General features: G+C 39.7%; 1 protein-coding gene across 6 annotated transcripts in view; it reads right to left on the bottom strand.

Annotated features, from left to right (window-relative positions):
• inpp4b (inositol polyphosphate-4-phosphatase type II B) overlaps positions 1–23,984 on the bottom strand; it is a 256,046-nt gene extending 232,062 nt beyond the window's left edge. For 2 of the 6 annotated variants that reach the window (XM_058386137.1, XM_058386138.1), the window contains exons 1-2: positions 23,621–23,983; positions 15,579–15,644 (exon numbers count right to left, since the gene is read on the bottom strand). In XM_058386137.1, coding sequence (XP_058242120.1) covers positions 15,579–15,644; positions 23,621–23,669 — 115 coding nt within the window. In that variant the 5' untranslated portion in view covers positions 23,670–23,983. Of the gene's footprint in view, positions 1–15,578; positions 15,645–23,620 lie in introns of all 6 variants that reach the window. The other 4 variants (XM_058386150.1, XM_058386140.1, XM_058386139.1 and 1 more) reach the window with 4 other exon arrangements.
• Positions 23,985–24,375: the final 391 nt, after the last annotated feature.

Here is a 24,375-nt window from a genome sequence, read left to right as displayed (position 1 = left end):
GTATAAATTCAATTATTATTTTGTCTTGAAGACATTATGTAAACATCTGTTATGAGAAACAGTCATCAGAGCAGAACTAAAAATCCTCTTATTTCTTCTAAATTATTACCAATTTAGCAAGGGAGTGTAAACTTATGACCTCGACTGCACTATATATAGACTTTCATATTAATTTGGAGAGTGCTCTTAACAATGCACATGGTCACAAAGCAGCTTTACAAGAATATAACAATTCAGAATTTCAGATTTCTTTTTCTTCATGAGCTTCATGTCTGCCCATTAGCTTCTGGCTGAAGGAAAGAATAAACTAGCAGCTCTGTGAAGGTTTTGTTGTTAAGTTCTGCAGGATCTCAGTCTGGATGTGAGAGAAGTGACAGACATTAACAGCACTTCTGTGTGACCGTGTGACCGATCGATGGTCTGCTCTATTTTTAGCGCCGGCTGTATGTCTGAACTTGGCCTGGACGTTACCTGGGTGTAAAGAGGTAACCGAATGCAACTCAGCTAATGAAGTATAGCTTAACCTGTACAACATTAAAAAGAATTCCACAGTTAGCTGAAATGTTTAACATGTAAAATATTTATTTTCAAAAAATTCTCTGCAGCATTTCATCACAATTCATAGGAACTCATACAAACAATAAAATCAGAGCTCTTAACTAGGCTTAAATATATAACAGCGTTAACTCCAATTACTGAAATTAATCAGATAATCGGTCACAGCGTGAGAATATTCAGTATATCAAGTGTTCATGTCAAACCAAATGAGAGTGCTGAGTGTGTAGTACTGCTTCCTGACACTACACATCTTATCTACAGTCCAGGCCATTCATAATAAGGACAAAAATAATTATCACCGGTCACCCTGCTAACTGAAACACTCCAGAAAGTCACCTTATTTTGTTTACAGTGTGTGTGTGTGTGTGTGTGTGTGAGAGAGAGAGAGAGAGAGAGAGAGAGAGAGAGAGAGAGAGCGGTTGGACATTTATAAAGTAAAACTGCAAAACAGAGAATATGAGAAATTATATGGAAGGCAAAATGAGAAAAAATGATGCATTTATTTAAAAAAGACAGACATACAGACATGCAGACATACAGAGAGAGAGAGAGAGAGGGCGAGAGAGAGACAGACAGACAGAGAGACAGACAAAGAGACAGAAAGAAAGAAAGAAAGAAAGAAAGAAAGAAAGAAAGAAATACAGAAATACAGACAGACAGACAGACAGACAGACAGAAAGAAAGAAAGAAAGAAAGAAAGAAAGAAAGAAAGAAAGAAAGAAAGAAAGAAAGAAATACATACAGACAGACAGACAGACAGAAAGAAAGAAAGAAAGAAAGAAAGACAGACAGACAGACAGACAGACAGACAGACAGACAGAAAGAAAGAAAGAAAGAAAGAAAGAAAGAAAGAGACAGGCAGACAGAAAGAAAGAAAGAAAGAGACAGACAGAAAGAAAGAAAGAAAGAAAGAAAGAAAGAAAGAAAGAGACAGACAGAAAGGAAGAAAGAAAGAAAGAAAGAAAGAAATACAGACAGACAGAAAGAATGAAAGAAAGAAAGAAAGAAATACAGACAGAAAGAAAGAAAGAAAGAAAGAAAGAAAGAAAGAAAGAAAGAAAGAAAGAAAGAAAGAAAGACAGACAGACAGACAGACATACAGACAGACAGAAAGAAAGAAATACAGACAGAAAGAAAGAAAGAAAGAAAGAAAGAAAGAAAGAAAGAAAGAAAGAAAGAAAGAAAGAAATACAGACAGACAGAAAGAAAGAAAGAAAGAAAGAAAGAAAGAAAGAAAGAAAGAAAGAAAGAAAGAAAGAAAGAAAGAAAGAAAGAAAGAAAGAAAGAAAGAAAGAAATACAGACAGACAGACAGACAGACAGACAGAAAGAAAGAAAGAAAGAAAGAAAGAAAGAAAGACAGACAGACAGACAGACAGACAGACAGAAAGAAAGAAAGAAAGAAAGAAAGAAAGAAAGAAAGAAAGACAGACAGACAGACAGACAGACAGACAGAAAGAAAGAAAGAAAGAAAGAAAGAAAGAAAGAAAGAAATACAGACAGAAAGAAAGAAAGAAAGAAAGAAAGAAAGAAAGAAAGAAAGAAAGAAAGAAAGACAGACAGAAAGACACACACAGAAAGAAAGAAAGACAGACAGACAGAAAGACACACACAGAAAGACACACACAGAAAGAAAGAAAGAAAGACAGACAGAAAGACACACACAGAAAGACACACACAGAAAGAAAGAAAGAAAGAAAGAAAGAAAGAAAGAAAGAAAGAAAGAAAGAAAGAAAGAAATACAGACAGACAGACAGACAGACAGACAGACAGACAGAAAGAAAGAAAGAAAGAAAGAAAGAAAGAAAGAAAGAAAGAAAGAAAGACAGACAGACAGACAGACAGACATACAGACATACAGAAAGAAAGACAGACAGACAGACAGACAGACAGACAGACAGACAGAAAGACAGACAGACAGACAGACAGACAGACAGAAAGAAAGAAAGAAAGAAAGAAAGAAAGAAAGAAAGAAAGAAAGAAAGACAGACAGACAGACAGACAGACAGACAGACAGACAGACATACAGACAGACAGAAAGAAAGAAAGAAATACAGACAGAAAGAAAGAAAGAAAGAAAGACAGACAGAAAGAAAGAAAGAAAGAAAGAAAGAAAGAAAGAAAGAAAGAAAGAAAGAAAGAAAGAAAGAAAGAAAGAAAGAAAGAAAGAAGCATAACAGTGATGTTCACTGGAACTATGGCTGAACTATGGGTCAGGTTGCTGATTAGAAGAAACACAGGACAGGTGTGGACACTAGAGAGACATGCAGGGGCTGATGGGTAATGTAGTCCAGCACCGAGTCGTCTTAAACCCTGACACACTGTCCAACATATACAGCACCTTTACTGGGACAGATATACTGCTGCTCCTCTAATTATGAAAAATTCTCCATATAAATCAGTTCATTTACAATAACCTGACAAAAAACCCATGAAAATGTAGCTTTAATTCCTCAAAGCCATTCCGTTAAAGCCGACAAGCATGAGTTTATTATTCATGCTTCGATTCGCCAATAAAATTAAACAATCCTATTCACAGCTTTTATGAGCGTCATTACATAAATATGACCTTCCTGTACAAATCTGAAAAGCAATAAGAAGAACTTTTTTTTGTGGAGAAGAATAAGTAAAGTGCTGACACTGTGGGAAATTTCACTCCATCGAATGGCGAATCAGACCCGGCGTGTCCATGACACGGCTACCTGTAACGATTTCCTGACCCCGATTCACATCCGTCCAGCTCCTCCAGTTGACTCAGGTGTGTTTAAGCATAGGAGAGAGGTTCGTGTCTGCTCGAACAAACCTGATCAGCCCATCAGCTTATCATTAATCCTCTGGTCAGTTTAATCAGGTGTTCATGGCAGGGAAAGTTCCAGTCTGTAGCGGCCAGTTGGCTTACAACAGCAGTGGGAAACTCTGGGATTAGGGAGTAGCAAACAGTGCAGATTTTTGGCCAGAATATCAACACACCCTCACATCTAAAGTGTTCTACAACAGACGTGAGCTTTAACCAGAGAACAGCTTTACAAATAGAAAATAAATAAATAAATAAATAAATAAATAAATAAATAAATAAATAAATAAATAAATAAATAAATAAATGTAAAAAAAAACAATGTAAAAAAAATTAAAAAATAATAACTATTATTAATAATTAATAATAATTAATATTATATATTTTTGGATTTTTAAAAATGTAAATCAATTTTTAAAAAATCCTGTGTTATAATCTGCCATCCCAATACTTTAATTATTATTCTAATAATTAATTTGAATATAATATTAGAAGATGTGTGTGCATATCAGGCCAACAACAGAGAAGCATTTTTTAAAATATTTTATGCAATTAAAACAAAAAAAAACAAACAAACAAAAAAACATTTTTTTTTAGAAGAGTTACCTTCACTGGTCAGTTTTAATTATTTACAAACAGAAAACCTGATTTTAATTAATATCTTTAATTATTAGGGCTACAAGTTTGGAAAAAATATTAAATAAAGATTTATTCATTTAATTAATAATTTATTCATTTTTCTATTTATTTATTTATATATTTATTTATTATTGTTGTTAATAATAATAATCATAATAAAATAATAATAATAATAAAAAAAATAAAATAATAATAATAATAATAATAATAATAATAATAATAATAATAATAATAATAATAATAATAATAATAATAATAATAATAATATTAATGTAATTATTAGATAACCAATAACAAGAAGGACATAAATATTTGACTTTTAATTGGACCTGTTTTGGTTAGTGAGGTTAAGGTGTAGATTAAGGTGGTTAAGGTGTAGAAGGTGAGATTTAGGTGTAGCACAACATTCACTGGTTACATAATCAATGTCAGTGGAAGATCCTCACGAAGACAGCAAGGCAACCCTCTGTGTGTGTGTGTGTGTGTGTGTGTGTGTGAGATTGATGCACCCTGTGGTTAAATGATTATGTGCCATATTGACTGTGGTTTATATGAGAGAGAAGGATTAGTTAGAGAAAAAACACATTATTCTTTGCAGTTACTTAGCAACAAGTGTAACTAAAAGAAGGCCCTCGCCCTCACCTGCTAATCAGCAGACGATTTGGGTGTTCAAAACACCAGCATGCCCTAAGTTTCAGACTTGGCCACTGGCTGGCACAAAATATCCCTGTGAAATGAAATATTCATCTATCTCCATTATTCCTGCCTTGACCCGCTGCTCTGTGCATATATTAGCGAATGCATAAACGTGTCTATTTGAGGGGTCGTGTTCCTGATCTCGCCGCCAGACGCATCATCTCATTGCTGAGGCTGCAGGTTAGGAATCCAAAAAAGAGTCGCCTCAGGAGGTTTGCTAAGTAGCCATTTACATATCAAGTGCTGGAAAAAGGGAAGCTCGTCGCCCAAGGCGGGACGATTTTCTTTTTATTAAAGCTGGATGAGCATGAAGAGCAGAAGAGCATGTTTATTTATGCTGTTGCACAATGTCTACAAACCCAGTTAACATCACAGCAAGACAGGATGTTATACACAAACCAAACGTCCTGCTGCTGTTCACACGAAGTCCTCTATTTGACTATGATGACATGCTTTATAGATCCGACTGCCCCCTTCTACCGTTCTGCTAAAGCACTGCTGTTTATTTTCCCATGAAATCACCATCTTTACAAATTCCTCATAATATTTAACACCTTATTTTTAATTTACAAGCCCCAAATATAGCTACTCGTTATAACCTAACCAATATCCGCTTATTATAACACTAGGCTCTTCCTCCTAAAAGATTTCAAATCCATTGCCTCTTCTAATTCATCATATCACTTCAAATAAAATAATAAATAAATGAAATGGTGATAAATGTCAGTGTTAAACAGTTCTATTAAGGATGTTTTTACTGAAATGTACAAAGCAGGTTTCTCACTCTATCCTTTATTCTATGTCTTTGTTCTCTCTCTCTCTCTCTCTCTCTCTCTCTCTCTCTCTTTCTCTCTCTCTCTCTCTTTCTCTCTCTCATTCGACTGAATTCATCTCTGCTCTCGACTTCCACTCAGTGTTTCTCTCTCCTTCAGCTGGTTTTGCTGTATTTCAGGACTTTCATATTGACTTTGGTCACACTCTCACTCACTCTGTCTCACACACACACACACACAGACAAACACACACACTCTCACTCACACTCTCTCTCTCTCATGCATACACACACACTCTCACTCACACTCTCTCTCTCTCATGCATACACACACACACACACTCTCACTCTCACTCACACTCTCTCTCTCTCATGCATACACACACACACACACACTCTTACCCGCACACACACACACTCACACACTCACTCTCACTCACACACACAAACACTCTCTCTCACTCACACACACAAACACTCTCTCACTCTTGCACACGCTCTCTCTCTCTCTCTCTCTCTCTCTCTCTCTCTCTCACACACACACACACATAAACACTCTCTCACTCTTGCACACACACACACACACTCTCACTCGAACACACACACTCATTCACTTGCACACACACACACACACACACTCTCACTCACACACAAACACACTCTCTCACTTGTGCATACACACAGACTCACTCACTCTCAGTTGCACACACACAGTCTCACTCACACACGCACACTTACACACTCACACACACACAATCTCTCACCTGCAGACAAACACATTTTCTTACACATTCTTACACACCCTCTCAGCTAGTGAGGGCAATTCAGAGACCGATCCACTGGCATTGTTCTGGAAAGTGGGAGAAAATCGAACACCACAGAGGAAACCAATACAGACAGTAACTTGAGCTCAGACTCGAACCTACGACACTGGACCTGTAATCTACTGCACCACCACCCTCTTAATGACTTGCCTGGTTAAGTAAAATATTAATGTTAAAAATAATTTAAAGGGTATGTCCTGAAGGTCAAAAAGGCACGATACGCACCAGAAAATACTGAATATGGAAACGACGAGAAGACATGGAGACCATGGTAAACAACTGGAGCCTAACAAGTTATATACAGTACACAGAAAGAAAGCACAGATAAAAATTAGGCATTGTCGCTATAATTGGAGAGTGCAGGAAAAAATGCTGGAGCAAGAACGAATAAAAGAACAAGAAATCAGTGTTTCTGGAAATGTACATCATGCCAAGTAGCTGAAAACAAACACCAACTGATTCCTTTAAACACTAATTTTCCTCTTTGTTAAGGGTCTCGAAATGTAATATAGAGCCTTTCCACTACTGTGAGTTTATTCAGAGAACTTACACTCGGGAAAAAAACGAGCCTAGGCTTTTCTTCATATAAAGAAAAAGTGTTGTGTATTAATGAATGAATAAATAAATACCCATACACACATTTTCCACCTAAGCAGCTCAGAAGCCTTGGCAACAAAATCATTAACTTAATAGGCCCAAAGGAGTATAAGTACTGCACCTATGCCATGATTATAATGAGAAAATAGATTGCATGCTTAGAAACACAATACGAGGGTTGACTGATGGTAATTATGTAGTTTAAAGAACAAAAAAAAAAACACACACACTTCACCGTGAACTATGAATTGTGAGTTCTCTTCTACTCATGGTAAAAGATTTGCTGCCCATTAAAATGTGCGAATGCGACACAACCTTTCACTGTGACATTTTCTACTTCGGAAAACTACAGGGGTTACTTCCTGACCTGAAATGTGTTTCTGTCTAAAACACAGGTCAAGTTTTAGTTCTGTGGAAAAATAAAAAAAAAGGAATGAATGCAGTAAACTGTAAAGTAGATAGCGGGGATCTGATCACAAACTCGGATAATTGCGTTTATATTGATTTCACTGTAGAATATTTCTATCCGATAAGTCGAGCATGGCTGTGTGTGTGTGTTCTCCCCGAGCTTAGTGGGTTTCCTCCGGGTGCTCCGGTTTCCTCCCACAGTCCAAAGACATGCTTTTAGGCTGACTGGAGTCTCTACACACCCGTAGTGTGTGATTGCGTGAGTGAATAAGTGTGTGTGTGCCCTGCGATGGGTTGGCACTCCGTCCGGGCTGTATCCTGCCTTGATGCCCGATGATGCCTGAGATAGGAACAGGAGATAGGAACATTCGCTTTGAGGAAATCTGAGGGTTTAAGACGTACAGTATTTAGACAGAGCAACAAAGCCAAGGCAAGAGAGAAAATAGTCAATTAAAGCAGATGAGTTTATTTGCAAAAGCAGATAACTCAGTTTTTTTTATAAATTTTCAGAAATCACATTTTTAATATCAATCAAACTGGAGTTCTGATTAAGTAATAATAACTCAAAATAGTACAGGTAACTTACATAATTAAAGCTCATTGAAAGTATGTTTTTTTATTTATTAAAAGTCTGTTTTTGAGCAAAAACAGATAACTCCAACAGTTGTTTTTTTGGCAAAAGCAGATGTAATTGTATTTAAGTGAAATATTCAACATTGTTTAACCTAAAACAAGTAGTCTAGGTAAAGAACAGTACACATAGACCATTAATAAGCAATATTAACCATTCTAGAGTAATCTCCTCAGCTGACAGTGTAGACAGCTGACAAGCTTTGTTGTTATGATTACACGCAATACAGGGAGCTTTTCCATCACCACTGTAACGCGCTGCTTTAGCAATAATGCTCCCTGAAAAAGTTTCAGCTTTTATTTTTCCTTGTAATTCAATTCAATTCAATTTATTTCGTATAGCGCCTTTTCCAATGAACATTGTCTTTTACGCCCTGAAGAAGATATCACAGGTTCATCAAGTCCATCAAAATTATCCGTACTTGATCACTTAGTCCGGTTCGATGAAACTCCTCTCAGCAAGCGCATCTTTTCGAAGTGACTAGCAGCCTGGTCAGCTAACCTGAATACTGCGTGCTGATTCGCTAAAATGGGAATATCGGTTTCTGCTCACAAACAACAAGGACGCTTGTCGGCTTATGCGGTAAAACGTGAACTCGTGATGCCTTGAAAGTGGATAACACCGGCTTTTTTGACAAAACAGATCGTGCTATGTGTGGAGAATAACTAACGACAGTCAGTTCATTTTTTTGCAAATATGACGTTCATCGGTTTTCACTTTCATTAAACAGAATTACAGTTACCTAATGTGAGGCATGAAAGTATGTTATAAGCAGAAAAAAATGTATTAATTAATGTATTCATACTCTGCAAGAATATAGCCAAAGCAAAACAGATCACGGCACATTTGATGAAAATGAGTTTGAATGCTTTTTGATCCTGCACCCAGGATGAGTTTCTGAGCTCGTTAAGAGACGACATCATTATCGATCTTTAGGTTTCACAGTCAAGATTCTTCTGAAGCGTGTGCAAAAGAGGAGATTTGTTCATAACGCAATTGTTTGGATTAATATGAAATAAAATGCACATTTAACCTTCATTTATTTTTCGTGACAATTATGGTGCAGCCGTGCTTAAATAAAAAGTAAAAGAAATTAAAATATAAATTAAATAAATGAATAATTAAATAAAAAAATGAAATTACATTAAATTAAATTAAAAATAAACAAACAAATAAATAAATAAATAGGCTAGTAGCTTAATTAACTGCTTACTTGTTTAATTAATTAATTCAGAAGTAAAGGTACATTAGTTAAAACCACAACAACAGTATTACAGTTTAATTATCTGGATCATTCCAAGGTTCCAAAATAGCTTTAATTTTTCATTAAATTCTTGGAATAAATGCCTTCAAAAAAAAAAAAAAAAAAAAAAAAACAAGCATGAAATCAGTGTGAAAAATCAAGGATAAACAGATATGGAAGCAACGGTCAGAAGGAAAAGGCTGTTTTATTTTTCTTGGCCTGGGGGATTTTATAGCAGTGACCTGATAGGAGTGATTGATATGGCTGATGTAAGGTCTAAATTTGGCCTTGTTTGATTAAAGTGTTTTTTTTTCTTGGCACAGCACTACGCTGTCTCACAGCTCCCGGCTTCCCAGCCTGGTCCTGAGCTTGTGTTTGTGTTTTAAATGTTCTTAAAAATCTCTATGTGGATTTCCTCCTGGTTATCTGGTTACTAAAATTTCAATGCATTCATGCTGCAAAAAGTTACAGTGATTTCATTCACGATCCCTTGCTGTAAAAAAAAAGGTGTTTTTATCGTTGGTTTTCATTTTCATTCCCTGTAACATTCACAGTTCTGTACTGAAGGACATTCCTGGACTGTCCATTGCATATTTTGCAATTACATGTTTTTTTTTACAACAAAACCCCAGCATGGCAGCAGCATTCACTTCACCGCATTCCCTTCAACAATATTACAAGGCCTTCATAATGTTACTGTGATGAGCCTTATTAGCAGGGTCTGGCGTCTGAATGCATTTCGAAACGCTCTTTCTACTCCATGACTGAGGGAATCACTGTACGACTTCAACTTCTCAAGTAGAAAGCACAGAAAATTTCAGGACCACCTGATAAATAGTGAATAAAGAAGATCCTTTCATTTCACATAGAACAGATTTTTCATAGCTCTCTCTTTCTCACATGCAACACACACCTCAATTCTTCCTCTGGATGCTATTCCCGTAAAAATATCTCGCTTCATTTTGTTAGGAATGTTTATTTCGATGCAACACAAGACAGTTTTTGTCATCAAACATATGCCACGCAAAGGTAAACCCCAATCCCAAAATTAATGTGGGCATTTGTTTACTGCTAGCGATTCCAACAAATGTAATTACGCAGCTCTACAGCTGATGCTTTATTACTCCGCTGTCGAAATATAAAGCATCCACTTCATGGCAGAAATAAGAGGTTATGTCTCTCTGGGGTGTGTTTCCTGAACAGTGATGTGGGTTAGCACTGAAGCAGCCAACTGCACAGGATCTAATGGCTCATCACACAGAGAACAGACTGTCAGAATTTCTCGGAGAAAAAATAAAAGACTAACCTTGTACAGAGGTGTCATAAATTTGCTACCTATTAATTCTTGCCTCAATAACTCAAAAGAGATTATCTTTGCAGTGAGGTTTGCTATAACATGTCCAATAACTCACTCACAGTTATTTTTAAAATGACCAAAATGTCACTCCTAATGCTACTGTAAACAATTACCTAGTTATAGCTTTCTCATTAGAATTACGTTTTCTAGCTGCTCTTACATATAGAAGAAAAATGATTATACGTCTATCTATCCTTCTATCTATCCATCCATCCATCCATCCATCCATCCATCCCTCTATCTATCTATCTATCTATCTATCTATCTATCTATCTATCTATCTATCTATCTATCTATCTATCTATCTATCTATCCTGCCATCCATCCATCTATCTAGCCATCTATCAATCTATCCTACTATCTATCCTACTATCCATCTATCTATCTTTATGTTTATCTATCCTGCCACCCATCCATCTATCCATCCGTCCATCCATCCATCCATCCATCCATCCATCTATCCATCCATCCATCCATCCATCCATCTATCCATCCATCCATCAATCTATCTTATGATCCATCCTTTCATCCATCCAACCATCTACCCATCCGTCCGTCCGTCCATCTTGTAATCCATCCATCCATTCATCGATCCCTCTATCTATCCTTCTATCCATTTATATGTTTATCTATCCTGCCACCCACCCATCCATCCATCCATCCATCTATCTAGCCATCTATCAATCTACTCTACCATCCATCCATCTATCTATCCACCTATCTATATGTTTATCTGTCCATCCAACCATCCAACTAACCATCCACCTATCTATCTATCTATCTATCTATCTATCTATCTATCTATCTATCTATCTATCTATCTATCTATCTATCTATCTATCTATCTATCTATCTATCTATCTATCTATCTATCCACCTATCTATCTATCTATCTATCTATCTATCTATCTATCTATCTATCTATCTATCTATCTATCTATCTATCTATCTATCTATCTATCTATCTATCTATCTATTCACTCTCATCATCCACTTCAATAGGAAAAAACTCTTCACTCTTTATGCAGTTATCCAGCCATTCAAGTCATGTACCAGCAGCACATTGCATAAAATCATGCGGATAATGTTCGGAACGGAGGAAAGTGCAATCTCTCACACTTTAACCATGGCATCATTCATTTCAGTATTTCAGAAACTGCTGATTCTTTTGCCAACATTTAAAAGTACTCATTTCCCCCCAATATTACGTGTTGTTCTATAACCTTTATTAGGTGTAAAAATATTAGATAAGCCACGGTGCGGTTATTTACCAGTGCAGACACTGGAGGTTATTCTACTCTAGTCTGCTGTTGATTTAAGAGCTTTTCCCTGTTTTTCTCCCAAATTCTATTTATTTGATTTAAATCTAAATTTTACAAAACACTGATATTTTGCAACTTTTGAGTATATAGTGTATAGTTCATCACTGTCAGGTCTACACTGGAATTCAAACCCCAATATAAATGTTTTTTAATATTTGGCTCTAGCAAAACATGTTATAGAGCAGAGATAGCGCTGTATTACAAATGATAATACAAGTGTCTTCTAAATACCGATTTAAACCACAGATCCTCTCATAGATATTAAACCGTCTGTGAAACATCTACAGAAACCTCACGGTCTCGTACTGTATTTCAACTAAAACAGGCAATCAATGAAGCGGTCAGCATGAAGACATGCTTTTAATGAAAGATTGATGTCCAGCTTTGTTGCAAGTGGTCATTTAAGGTTAAAACCCGGGTATCAATCAGTGCAAAATGAACACTTTTGGATCATTTGCTAATTTGTTTGGTATCATACTGCATATAAATAAACAGACCAACGGATGGGCAGAATGATGGACAGACAAATAGATAGATAAATAGACAGATGGATGGATGGATGGATAAAGTGAAAGCACCATGTAGCCCTGAAAGCACACTTTACTCTTTTTCTTCACTGGTCCAAAACACATGTTATTTCTGCTCTGTCCATCTCCTCACAATGACACGTACAAAAAATAAAAAAATCCTGCAGCTCAAACCACACAGCATGACTACATCACTTCCTGCAGTTCTGTTGATTCAGAGTCGAATCGCTCAGACTCTCTCAGACCCAGTGTGTGATTACTGTGTGCTCCCCTGCACAAACAAACCACACACAGAGAGAGAAAATACAGCAGGGTTCAAGCAGACAAGACACCATGTCTGTAGCATCTTTAATATTAAAGGATGCCACGAGGACAAGAAATGCAACACAAACCAGTATGCTGTTGTAAAATCGGGATCTGGATCTGGATATATATATATTTATATATATATATATATATATATATATAGGTCCCTCCAGTGGCATCACTGGCTTATAAATGAGTCTTCCTTTAGTCTGGTTTCACTACCAATCTCTGCCTGACAAGCACTAAGCTCTAAAAAGGGGGGAAAAAAGTCCTTTAAGCACTGCGCCGCAATTACAGAGTCCCCTACTCCATTATCGATGGCCCTTTTCTCTGTGTGGGTTACTATAGATCTCTGTACACACTTTCTGTGCCTCTGAACATCTCAATAGATCAATGAGCAGCAATTAAAATTAGCAAGCGATCACTGTGCAAGAGAGTTCTGCTACATGTGAAAAGGTTTACCAGGAAGAGAGAGGAAAAAAATGCTATATTATGATGTTGGTTTGCATTCAATGCTTGGAAATAGACCAATAACTTGATTGAGAATATGGATGCATGTGTATCACCCAGAACAATGGAAACAGAGTAATTTTCATACTAAATAGAGACACGAGAGCTTTAAAGTAGTAGGAAGTGCTAGAAATACTCTCACTTTCAAATACAACACACCTACGTTCGAGAGGAATCCGTTCAATAAGAGTCAGTTCAGGTGTGTATGGAGAATACATGCATTTTGTTATTTTTCTGTGTTATTAATGGGGACAAGGACCACATGTAATCCTGTAGGGGATGTTTGTATTACAGGATGTTGAGACATTTTTTACCATCTTTTTCTGTTTAAATTATATGTACAGTGTGAAGGCAGGAAGTGCTAAGAATTGATGTGTTCTAGTAAGGGCAATCCATAACCAGCAAAACATCTGTGAGGGTCCAATAAAACAGAAAATAAAGGGGTCATGTGTAAGGAATAGAGCTGATGCTGTGGAGCTTTTCGAGGAGAGGTCTGGGGTGCAGCCGGTGTTCCAGTTCATCCTAAAGGTGTTCAGGGTCATAGGCAGCCAAGGCTCATTGATGCATGTGGGGAATGAAGGCTGGCCCGTGTGATCCGATCCAACAGACGAGCTACTGTTGCTCAAGTTAGTGAAGAATTTAAGTGCATGACAGGTCAGGGCTGTTTTGGCAGCAAAAGGGGCCCAACACAATATTAGGCAGGTGGTCATAATGTTAAGCCTGGTCTGTGTACATTACAACACACTTTGCATTCAATACAACAACATAAAAACCTTTTTTATGCTTTTTTAACACACACACACACACACACTTGTCCTCTGATCCTCACTCTGCGACGCCGTGGTTTCTTCAGTCCGGTTGAAGAACGCACTGAAAGATGGGGAGGAGCTGAAGTCTGCCGCCATTTTCGTCGTTAGGCCATTTTTAACATTTTCTACTCAGCCCTCCTAGGAATTCTGCGATTCTCCATAAACTGTACACAAATCCGTGATAGCCTCAGTCCCCTTTAAATTTCATATGAAAAGGCGGCAGACTTTCGGCTCCTCCCTGTCTTTCAGCGCGTTCTTCAATCTGGACTGAAGAAACCGCGCCTCTCTTAGAAACAAGCTCTTTGCGTCGCAGAACTACGGAAGCTCGCTCTGCCAAACCACAGTGAAATCAGAAAATCGATTTTCATTTTTCAACATTGACATAAACCATAAATTCGAATTAATCGATAATAACGATTAATCGCCCAGCTCTGGTTCAAAGGCAATTTGTGGAAACAATTTGGGAAAGAACCTCATATGGGTGTGATGGTCAGGTGTCCAAAAGTGGGTGGGAAGTGGCAAATGACTAAATTGGTAGTTAAATTCAGAACTACAAACTCAGGCATAAAGTTGAATCAAGACTGAGAATTAACTTGTAAATGCATGATAAAAGTTTTGCAATGTGAAACAAACAACAGAAAATAAACAGACATCTTATCAAGGAGTAAACATAAAACAGGTGGATACAATCAGATAACAAATCAATGACAGAGGCAGAGGCAGGATGAGTAATGAAATGCAGTCTTTGGTACTTGTCACTCTGCCACTGTCCTGAGAGATGGAAGACATACAAGCACACCAATCATTCATTCCTGCTTCATCTGCTGCTCTGGCAAACGTGTGAAATATATATACATCACCTATGTCTCAGGTTCTTAATTAAAAGGACAGATTATTAAGATTAATTAATAGCAGATGTCTATAAAACCCTACTGGTACTGCAGTGCTCCATCACCTCCTCCATCTCTGCTCAGCCAAATAGTAATGGATTTTTTCCCCCTTTTAGCCCATGCGACGTTGTCTTTTTAATGAGAAACTTTGCATAACAAATCATCTCGGGGCGTACGAAGCCTTTCTGCCACAATCCATGATTTAACTCCAGAATATAAACAACAAACACACACATACACACACAGCATAACTTTGAGAAATGCGATGTCCTTGTGATCTTAAAACTCTCCAAAAATACCCATGAAAAATATTAAACATTTATACGCTGAAAAGGAGCTGTCGAGCATTCAGAATCCAGAAAGCCCTTTGGCTTTGAAGCCATGATCGGTCTGAAATAAAGGTCTTCATGGAAAAAGTCTGCTGGATTTCTAGTTATGGCCTCATTTCCTGTGACCTTGCAGAATAAGTTATGTCTGGTTTGTAGAGGAGCTTTCCCCACAGGGCCCTGTGTTACTCACTCCGGCATGGGTAATTTCTCCAAATTAGGATGATTCGAAAAGATTGACAACAAATTCATTATACACTATTGCAGCCTGACAAATTTTCAATTTATTATTCTTTTTTTTTTAAAGTAAAAAACAAACAACTTTCCTGAAATATCTGGGCAAATTAGACAACAGATCAGTTTTACTTACCAAGGCAGAACTCCAGGTGTGGGATTCTTGGGACACTTAGGATTAAACCAGGATGAGATGGACAGACTGGGGAGAGAGAGAGAGAGAGAGAGAGAGAGAGGTATTTAATTCTCCACCACACGTACTTCCTACAAAATTCACTGAATAACACTGGCACTTTTACATTTCACCATTAACTATTATGGACACAAAGTTTTGAAACGTTGACACAGTGTTAGAAATGAATTTCAGTTAAGTCTAATAGAAAAGAAAATGTGGAATGTTCTCGTCACGGGAGAGTAGGAAAGCGCTGGCGCATCAGTGTTGTCTGTTTAAAGCGCCAGACATAAAGCCTCCGAACCCAGGATGATTGATGGTGACAGCCATTTCAGATTATGCAAACTGACTGCGATCCATTTCTCCAATGGCGGCACGTGTCAGAGCGACGGAACTCGCACATCCATCGCCATGAGTGGCTTCCGTGACAGACACCTGAGTGAGGCCAGCTCTACCCGCACCATCTGCTACCAGTCATGGCCCACCAAGGCTCAGAGAGAGAGAGAGAGAGAGAGAGAGAGAGAGAGAGTTCAGAGAGTGAGAGTACAGGGAGAGAGAGAGAGAGAGAGAGAGAGAGAGAGAGAGAGAGAGAATGAAAAAATGAAAATTGAGAGAGCGAGGGAGGGAGAGAGTTGAGCAAGAGAGAGAGAGAGAGAGAGAGAGAGAGAGAGAGAGAGAGAGAGAGAGCAAGAGTTCAGAAAGCAAGCGAGTGAGGGAGAAAGAGTACAAAGAGAGAGAGAGAGAGAGAGAGAATGAAAAAATGAAAACTGAGAGAGCGAGTGAGGGAGAGAGTTGATCAAGAAAGAGAGAGAGAGAGAGAGAGAGAGGGAGAGAAAGAATGAAAAAATGAAAATTGAGAGAGCGAGGGAGGGAGAGAGTTGATCAAGAAAGAGAGAGAGAGAGAGAGAGAGAGAGAGAGAGAGAGCAAGAGTTTAGAGAGCAAGCGAGTGAGGGAGAAAGAGTACAGAGAGAGAGAGAGAGAGAGAGAGAGAATGAAAAAATGAAAATTGAGAGAGCGAGTGAGGGAGTTGAATGCAAGAAAGAAAACAAGAGAGTGAGCTGTGAGCAAGCAAGAAAGAAAGCTTGAGAGAGAGAGAGAGAGAGAGAGAGAGAGAGAGAGAGAGAGAGAGAAAGGAAGACAACAAGAGAGTAAGCAAGAAAACAAAGTGAGAGAGAGAGAGAGAGAGAGAGGAAGACAACAAGAGAGTAAGCAAGAAAACAAAGTGAGAGAGAGAGAGAGACAGAGAGAGAGAGAGAGGGAGACAGAGATAGGGGGCATACTGGAAGGCCTCCCACTAATCCACTAAGCTCATCATATTACTAATATTGTGTGAATAACGCGTCTCTCCTCAGAGTCTGGGGACAGAATACACAACCTATATAACTACTCACAATACCATGCATGATGAAAGATCTAGCTGATTGCACAGAGCTGATTGCAAGTGTCACATTCTGTTCCCTCAGAGGCACTGAGGAGGCGCAAACGTGTGAAGTGCAGGCGTGTATGTGTGTATGTGTGTATGTGTGTGTGTGTATGTGTGTATGTGTGTATGTGTGTATATGTGTGTGTGTGTAAGAGTAGCAGTTGTTGTGGTTCTTATCAGGAAACATTAGTGGAATTGTTCAGGGGAAGCACTTGTGATCTCCACTCTCAACGACCATGAGAACTCAACATGCTTGCATCTTGTGTTAACCTCCTCACCTGATCAAACTTCATGAGGTGTTAACAGAACTGGTTCAGCAGCAATCTTTTTGCAGTCATTAAAGAGCTGTTGATGAATGAAAGTCTACTCCATCATCATCCCTGTTTCCCACACGGTCCCCACCTTCTCCATCACCTTCCCTGCTAACTCCAACACCGCGGTAGCCATCCTGTCTTGATTTGCTCCGACACCGTTTCCACCCCGCCCCAACATTATCCCCACCTTGGCTGTGTTCCAACACCATCTCCACATGCCCCAACATAGCTTCCACCTCTTCTCTATTTCCTCTACCCTGTTTCCACATGCCCCACCACCACCTTTTCCTCAATCTCATTCTCGCATGCCTTTTTCTGCTCATCCATAACCCATTCATCTCTACATGGTAAATAAAGATCCTTTACATAAAAGGACACTCCACCTGATCACTTGAAGCCTGCTTTGAAATAGTGGAGTAGAGCAGTAAGAGCTCTAAAGCTGCAATATTCATGCATCATTAATAATGCAAGGTGGGGAAGAAAAAAAAATGGAGCATTGCACGGCTCCTTTGGGATACAAGACTGATTGTAGCTGATTAGGTGCTGATTGTGGTTGATTATCAGTAGATTACTAACCAATCAGGTCAGTATCTAAAAACAAGACAGGCCAGTAAGAGGAGTGATAAAGTCCATGATGATGCATCACTGCTCCTAATGACAATCCTCCTGAGTGTGCATCTTGGGCCAGAGATGCTCGGTGAGAAATTACTTGGCACGGTGTGCACACAAACAAACACGTATGCGCAATCATTACACCCATCATAACTCCCACGGGGCAGACTCATGGCCACCTGTGCCTGACTTACTGTGGTGCACCCACTTTGTTAAGAAGTCCATAAAGTGACCTCTCTAGCAGTCCTGTGTGATTAACAAGCACCCACAGCGGCCCACACTGCTGTATTTATAACCCATATTCATTCATAAAGCCACACACACACACACAATGCTGACTCAGACTCATGTACGTGCAGGCAGTTTTTTTTTTTGGATCAGCACCTGCCAGAGGTTGTGAGAATCTGCCTCGAATAGACTGACCTGCCTTCAACTTGTCATATTAAAGACTCACAGCCAAGTTAAACGCTGCCGTAGTCCAGCACTTTGCAAAAACCTGAACGCTTTCATGAGTACAAGACATCTCTTTCATTTTTCAACACCAAATACATACCCAAAAAAACCTACAATCATACACATCAGAATAACATCCTAGTTTCTGACTCCATTTATCAGATGGCAAACGAGTGCAGATGAAGCTGAAAAAGTCATACATGGGTAGACTAATGGGGGGGGGGGTGTAAGACAGATGTGTCTTGATGTTTTTCTTCCCCTGGGCAAATGAGTATAATGATGTAATGAACATGGTGGGTTTTGGCTGGCTGCCTCACACACTGCCTCAGTGTGTGTGTGTGTTTCATGTAATGACCATTTTTATCAGACACGCCTACCTTATTGCCCCAGCTTGTAGATGTACAGCTAGAGATAACAGCTCATCATCTTTCTCCATGAATAATGTGTGTTAATTGTCTGGTTATCCTACATGAAAGTCACCATCTAATCAGAGGACTGCTGCTGGATTGTTTCTCGACCCAGCACTGATTCTGAGGCGTCTTCATTAAGTGAGCTGCATCCGTTACCCTTGTTCCAGAACAACACGCGCTGTGGGCTCATAAACTCTTCTGCGAGCTCGTATTTGAAAGCAGATGATCGTCTATATAGGTGTCCTGTCTTCATTCTTTCATACGTAATATGAGTGAGTGTGTATAACACTAGGGGGCAGTGTTGCATGTACAACATCAGAATTTACAGAAAAGGGTAAGTGAAGAAGAGCTGCTGCCAGTGGAGTAAGCGTAAAGAGAAACAGCACTGGTGGAATTTTGTTTTGAAAAGTGCTGAGCTTGCATCAAGTCAATTCTCACCTAAGAGATCAAGCAGGTCATGTGCTCAAGTGCTTCAACTAGCCTTTAAATCCACACTTCTGTCCATCACACAATGATGTGGGGTGGGAGGGAGGGAGGGAGGGAGGGAAGGAATGAAAGAAGGAAGGAAGGAAGGAAGGAAGGAAGGAAGGAAGGGGGAAGGAAAGGGGATAGAAAAGGAAGAAAGGAAAGTGGATGGAAAAGGATGGAACGAAAGGGGATGGAAAAGGAATGAAGAAAAGGGGATGGAAAGAAGGAAGGAAGGAAGGAAGGAAGGAAGGGGTGGAAGGGGGGAAAGAAAGAAAGATAGAAAGAAAGGCAAAAAGAGTGAGAGAGAGAGAGGGAGAGAGAGAGAGAGAAAGAAAGAAAGAAAGAAAGAAAGAAAGAAAGAAAGAAAGAAAGAAAGAAAGAAAGAAAGAAGTTTCCAGGAAAATCCTGAATGCAACAAGAAAATGTTACTGTTTATGCTTGAGATGCATTTGAAATGCATATTTATCCGACTCCCTCGATAAAACCCACAGAACATCGGATCCCTGTGTCTAGTCACACAAATAGAACACATTTCTCCGCTAAACAATCAGCAGGGAAAACGGCATCCAAGCTGGGGAAAGAGGAAGTAGCATGTGTGTTAGCCAGCTTGGAGTCCAGCAGCTCCTCCTTCTACTCGAATCAATGAAGCACAGATATTCCAGCTTCCTGTTCAGTAATCAAACCACCTTCACAGCCAGCTGATTCACTGAATCCTGTCATATATGATAAATAGCAAGCAGCCAGGACAAGGAGTCACTAAAAACAGATTGCTTCCAGTAAATGACTTAGATTAGTCCAGTCCTTGGATTAAAACTCTGCTATAGCTTACCACAGTGTGCACTCCTACTGCTAAGTGATTCTTCACAAAATGACACAGGGAGTCACAGCTCAATGATTCAGGTTCAGAAGGTGTCTGTTCAAGCCCCTGCATCACTACCACCACAACCCACTGTGGGCTTCCTGAGCAAGGCCCTTAACCTGCTCTACTCCAGAGGAGCTGACCCTGTGCTCTGCCCCCAACTTCCTAACAAGCTGAAATATGCATAGAAATAAATTTCACTCTGGTGTAATGTTTATTTAACAAAACAATGTGTTGTAGAAATTTCAGCCATCTTGTTACATGCAATGGTGCATCACTCAAATATTATCTGCTCAGCGATGGTCCAGCGATGATCACTGTCCACTAACAGAACAGAGCAGAGTGCACAGCAACGTATCTAATAAAATGCTAACTCGGTGTCTAACCACAGCAAGATAAATAAATGGAACACCACACCATGTTTCCTTCAACCATCTCTCAAGATGCAAGAATGTCCTGCATCAAGAGTCTTCTCTGAACTGGTGCCCATGTGGTGGATTAAACACCCCCTGGCTGTCTGAACAGCTGAGTCACTGTCTGTCCTCAGATGAAGACTCCTCGAAGAGCCAGCCACCTCCCACCAAGCACTTAAACCAGCAGTAAAAAAACCCCTTTATCAAGGTTGTAGCTTGATGGCATTCTCAGACCTTGACCTATTTGTACAAGCTTGAGGATGTCCTGACTCGAAGTCATGTACAAGTGTCGGCCAACCTCTGTTTAAAAAACTTTATTTTTATTCAAAAAGCCATTTTTGAATGGTGACAAATGATTTAGTGAGAAATCCGTATATCCTCTTACATTTTCTGATGGACAAATGAGATTCTTCAAATGAACAGATCACCATGTGTTGACTTGATTACTCTGTGGGTCTTCTGTGTGTTCTGCACATCGAAAGCAACAGTAAAACTATTTACTGTAAAAGGAAAGGGGGTGAGGGAGGAAGGAAGGAAGGAAGGAAGGAAAGGAGAAGGAGAAGGAGAAGGAAGGAAAGAAAAGTGAAGGAAGGAAGGAAGGAAGGAAAGGGGATGGAAAGATGGAAGGATTGGGAATAGAAGGAAAGGGAAAGGAAAGAAAGGAATAAAGGAAGGAAGGAAAGTTGATGGATAGATGGAAGGATTGGGAATGGAAGGAAAGGGAAGGGAAAGAGAGGAATAAAGGAAGGAAGGAAAGGGGATGGAAAGAAGGAAGGAAGAAAAGGGGATGGAAAAGGAGGAGGAAGGAAGGAAGGAAGGAAGGAAGGAAGGAAGGAAGGAAGGAAGGAAGGAAAGGGGATGGAAAGATGGAAGAAAGGAAAGGGGATAGAAGGATTGGAAATGGAAGGAAAGGAAAAGGAAAGAAAGGAATTAAGGAAGGAAGGAAAGGGGATGGAAAGAAGGAAGGAAGAAAATGGGATAGAAGAGGGGGAGGAAGGAAGGAAGGAAGGAAGGAAGGAAGGAAAGGGGATGGAAAGATGGAAGGATTGGAAATGGAAGGAAAGGAAAAGGAAAGAAAGGAATAAAGGAAGGAAGGAAAGGGGATGGAAAGAAGGAAGGAAGAAAATGGGATAGAAGAGGGGGAGGAAGGAAGGAAGGAAGGAAGGAAGGAAGGAAGGAAAGGGGATGGAAAGATGGAAGGATTGGAAATGGAAGGAAAGGAAAAGGAAAGAAAGGAATAAAGGAAGGAAGGAAAGGGGATGGAAAGAAGGAAGGAAGAAAATGGGATAGAAAAGGGGGAGGAAGGAAGGAAGGACAGAAAAGACAGAAAGAAAGAAAGAAAGAAAGAAAGAAAGTATAGTACTATAGGCTATTCACATCGAATTAGGATCATTATACCGTATATCCTCTTACATTTTCTGATGGACAAATGAGATTCTCTAAAATGAACAGATCACCATGTGCTGATTTGATTACTCGAGTCCTCTGTGTGAAAAAAGCAACAGAAAAACTGTTTATTGTAAAAGTCTCAGACATTTTTGAACCCCAACAAGATGAATGCAGAACATATTTTTATTTTTCTGCCTGTAGCCTGGTGACTCTCCTTCAGCCCCAAAGCACACACACACACACACACACACACACACCCCTTTCCTGCACATGATGCGATTCTCCTGAATTCAGACATCAGCTCTTCATCCTCTTCATGAATACAGATTCCATTACGGCACACAGACTCCAGGAGGATTTTCATATTTATTCTTTCCAATTTCATTCACTCCTAAAAGACTCAAGAAAAAAAGATAACAAAGTCTCACGTCTCTTCTCTCGTTCCGTCTCTCCGGACGTTTGTCTTAACGCCTCCGAGAGCGACGTGAGCCTTGATTCAATAACACCACATTTCCAGGTGACATCGTGTCCCATTACTTAAAGTGGCTGTTAACAAGACAGCGACTCGCTGTACCTGGCACTGTGTGGAAGATTTTTTTGGTTCCTCCTCAGTTAGCTTTAAATAAAGATATTTTCAAAATCGCACGCTTTAGCGAGCACGTAAAGCGCTCGCAGATTTTCCGTGATTAGTTAACAGAGTTCAGCTTGTGCTTGAGATAAAAAGACACTCCTGAGCGTGGATGATGAGGATGATGCTGCGTCGTGAGAGATACCGAGCTTGCGCTTGATCCCGGCCGGGTGAGTGATGTTTGTTCTAGCGTAGTATCTTGAGAAATTTTTCTAGGTCACCTGAGATCCCAGTGCTGGTGTAAATAGATTACTGTCAGCTGCCTTCTGCTCAACAAGGAGAGCTAAACAAATGCAGCTGGTAAACGTGTGTGTGTGTGTGTGTGTGTCAGTGAGGGTTCTGCTTTGACATCGACGCACAGCAAAAGCGTATGGAAGTGCTTTTGTGAGTCTTGCCTGAACGATCTGTCACTTTGGGAGGTGACAATCATGTCCTTGCCTAGAGAGGGGGTAAGGACACACCTCTTAATCAGCAGAGAGAGATTTATTAATATTTTAGTATTAATTTATTCACGAGTCAGTGAAGCCTCGGTACATAAAATTAAACAATGTAGAGATTCAGGCAAATTTTCGAGCTCTATAAATGAAACTCTTTCCACAAGCTGTAAAAAACCCACAAATCCCTATTAAAGGATACTTCTAACACTGAACGCTGCGCAAAGCTCTATTCACTCAGAGGCGCTGTTAGTTTACTTAATGCTCTGATGCGGACCAGGACCAGACCTACGCAGCATCAGTCAGTGTCACTCACTTAACCTGAAAATCTTCCTAGCATTCTGCGCATACTCGTTCCTCCCTGACCAGTCAGACTTTGCTGACACAAAGTAAACAAGGCAAGAAATAAGGTTTGGACACGTACGAGGGAGAAGAAGCACAGCGTGAGGGGAAGAGAGACAGAGGTGCAGTGAGAAACGTAACAGCATGTGGGTGTGTGTGTGTGTGTGTGCATGTATGAGAGAGAGAGAGAGAGAGAGAGAGAGAGAGAATAAAGCAAGGACATTCGGTAAAAGAGAAAGATAAGGCAGTAGGTGACTCACCAGCTGCCGTGGCTCCTCTTGCCAGACTGTCTGCCTCAATCGCTGCCATCCCACAGTTCCCAATGAATCCAATCCCTTGTGACAGAATTCCCAGCGCACTGAGGAAACAGTGCTAAAGAGCTTGACTTAGAGAATTCCCTCTGCCAGCATGGAGCGCCGTGGAGGAAAAATAGATGCACTGAGGGAGGGGTCCTGGAGCGAGGGGAAGAACAGATGGAGGAGAGAAAGATGAAGAGAAGAAGAAGAAGAAGACGAGGTAGAGGAGAACTGGTGTTATGTACGCTGCACGGCTCTATCCATCAATCTCTTTCCTGTCAGTCAGGCAGCCAGCGTACACTGCACCGGCTCGCTCCTACCTTCCCTCTGTCTGCTTGTGCTCTCTCTCTTGCTCTACCCTCAGTCTGCTCTCTCTCTCTCTCTCTCTCTCTCTCTCTCTCTCCCTCTCCTCCCCTCTGTTCTTCCCCTATTTTCTCTCAATTCAAAAAAAAAAAAAGGAAATAATTAGTGAAAACTCGGCATAGACAATCTTCAGCACAGCAGGTGAGCTGGGAAAGCTGATTGGGGGGAACTCGTAAAAAGAAGATGTAGCATGGAAAGAAAAGAAGACGGGGAAAAAAAATGCAGTGTGAGGATTGGGGAGAGAAAGAGGGGGACAAAAAAGGCAGAGAACAGAAAAACGATCTAAAACAAGCTAAGAAATTGAGCAATGCAACTCGGAGACGGAAAGAAGGAGCTGTGTGTGTGTGTGTGTGGTA

Source organism: Hemibagrus wyckioides, linkage group LG03 (genome assembly GCF_019097595.1).
Source record: "Hemibagrus wyckioides isolate EC202008001 linkage group LG03, SWU_Hwy_1.0, whole genome shotgun sequence".
NCBI lineage: Eukaryota > Metazoa > Chordata > Actinopteri > Siluriformes > Bagridae > Hemibagrus > Hemibagrus wyckioides.
This window is presented reverse-complemented; position numbering and strand designations above follow the sequence as displayed.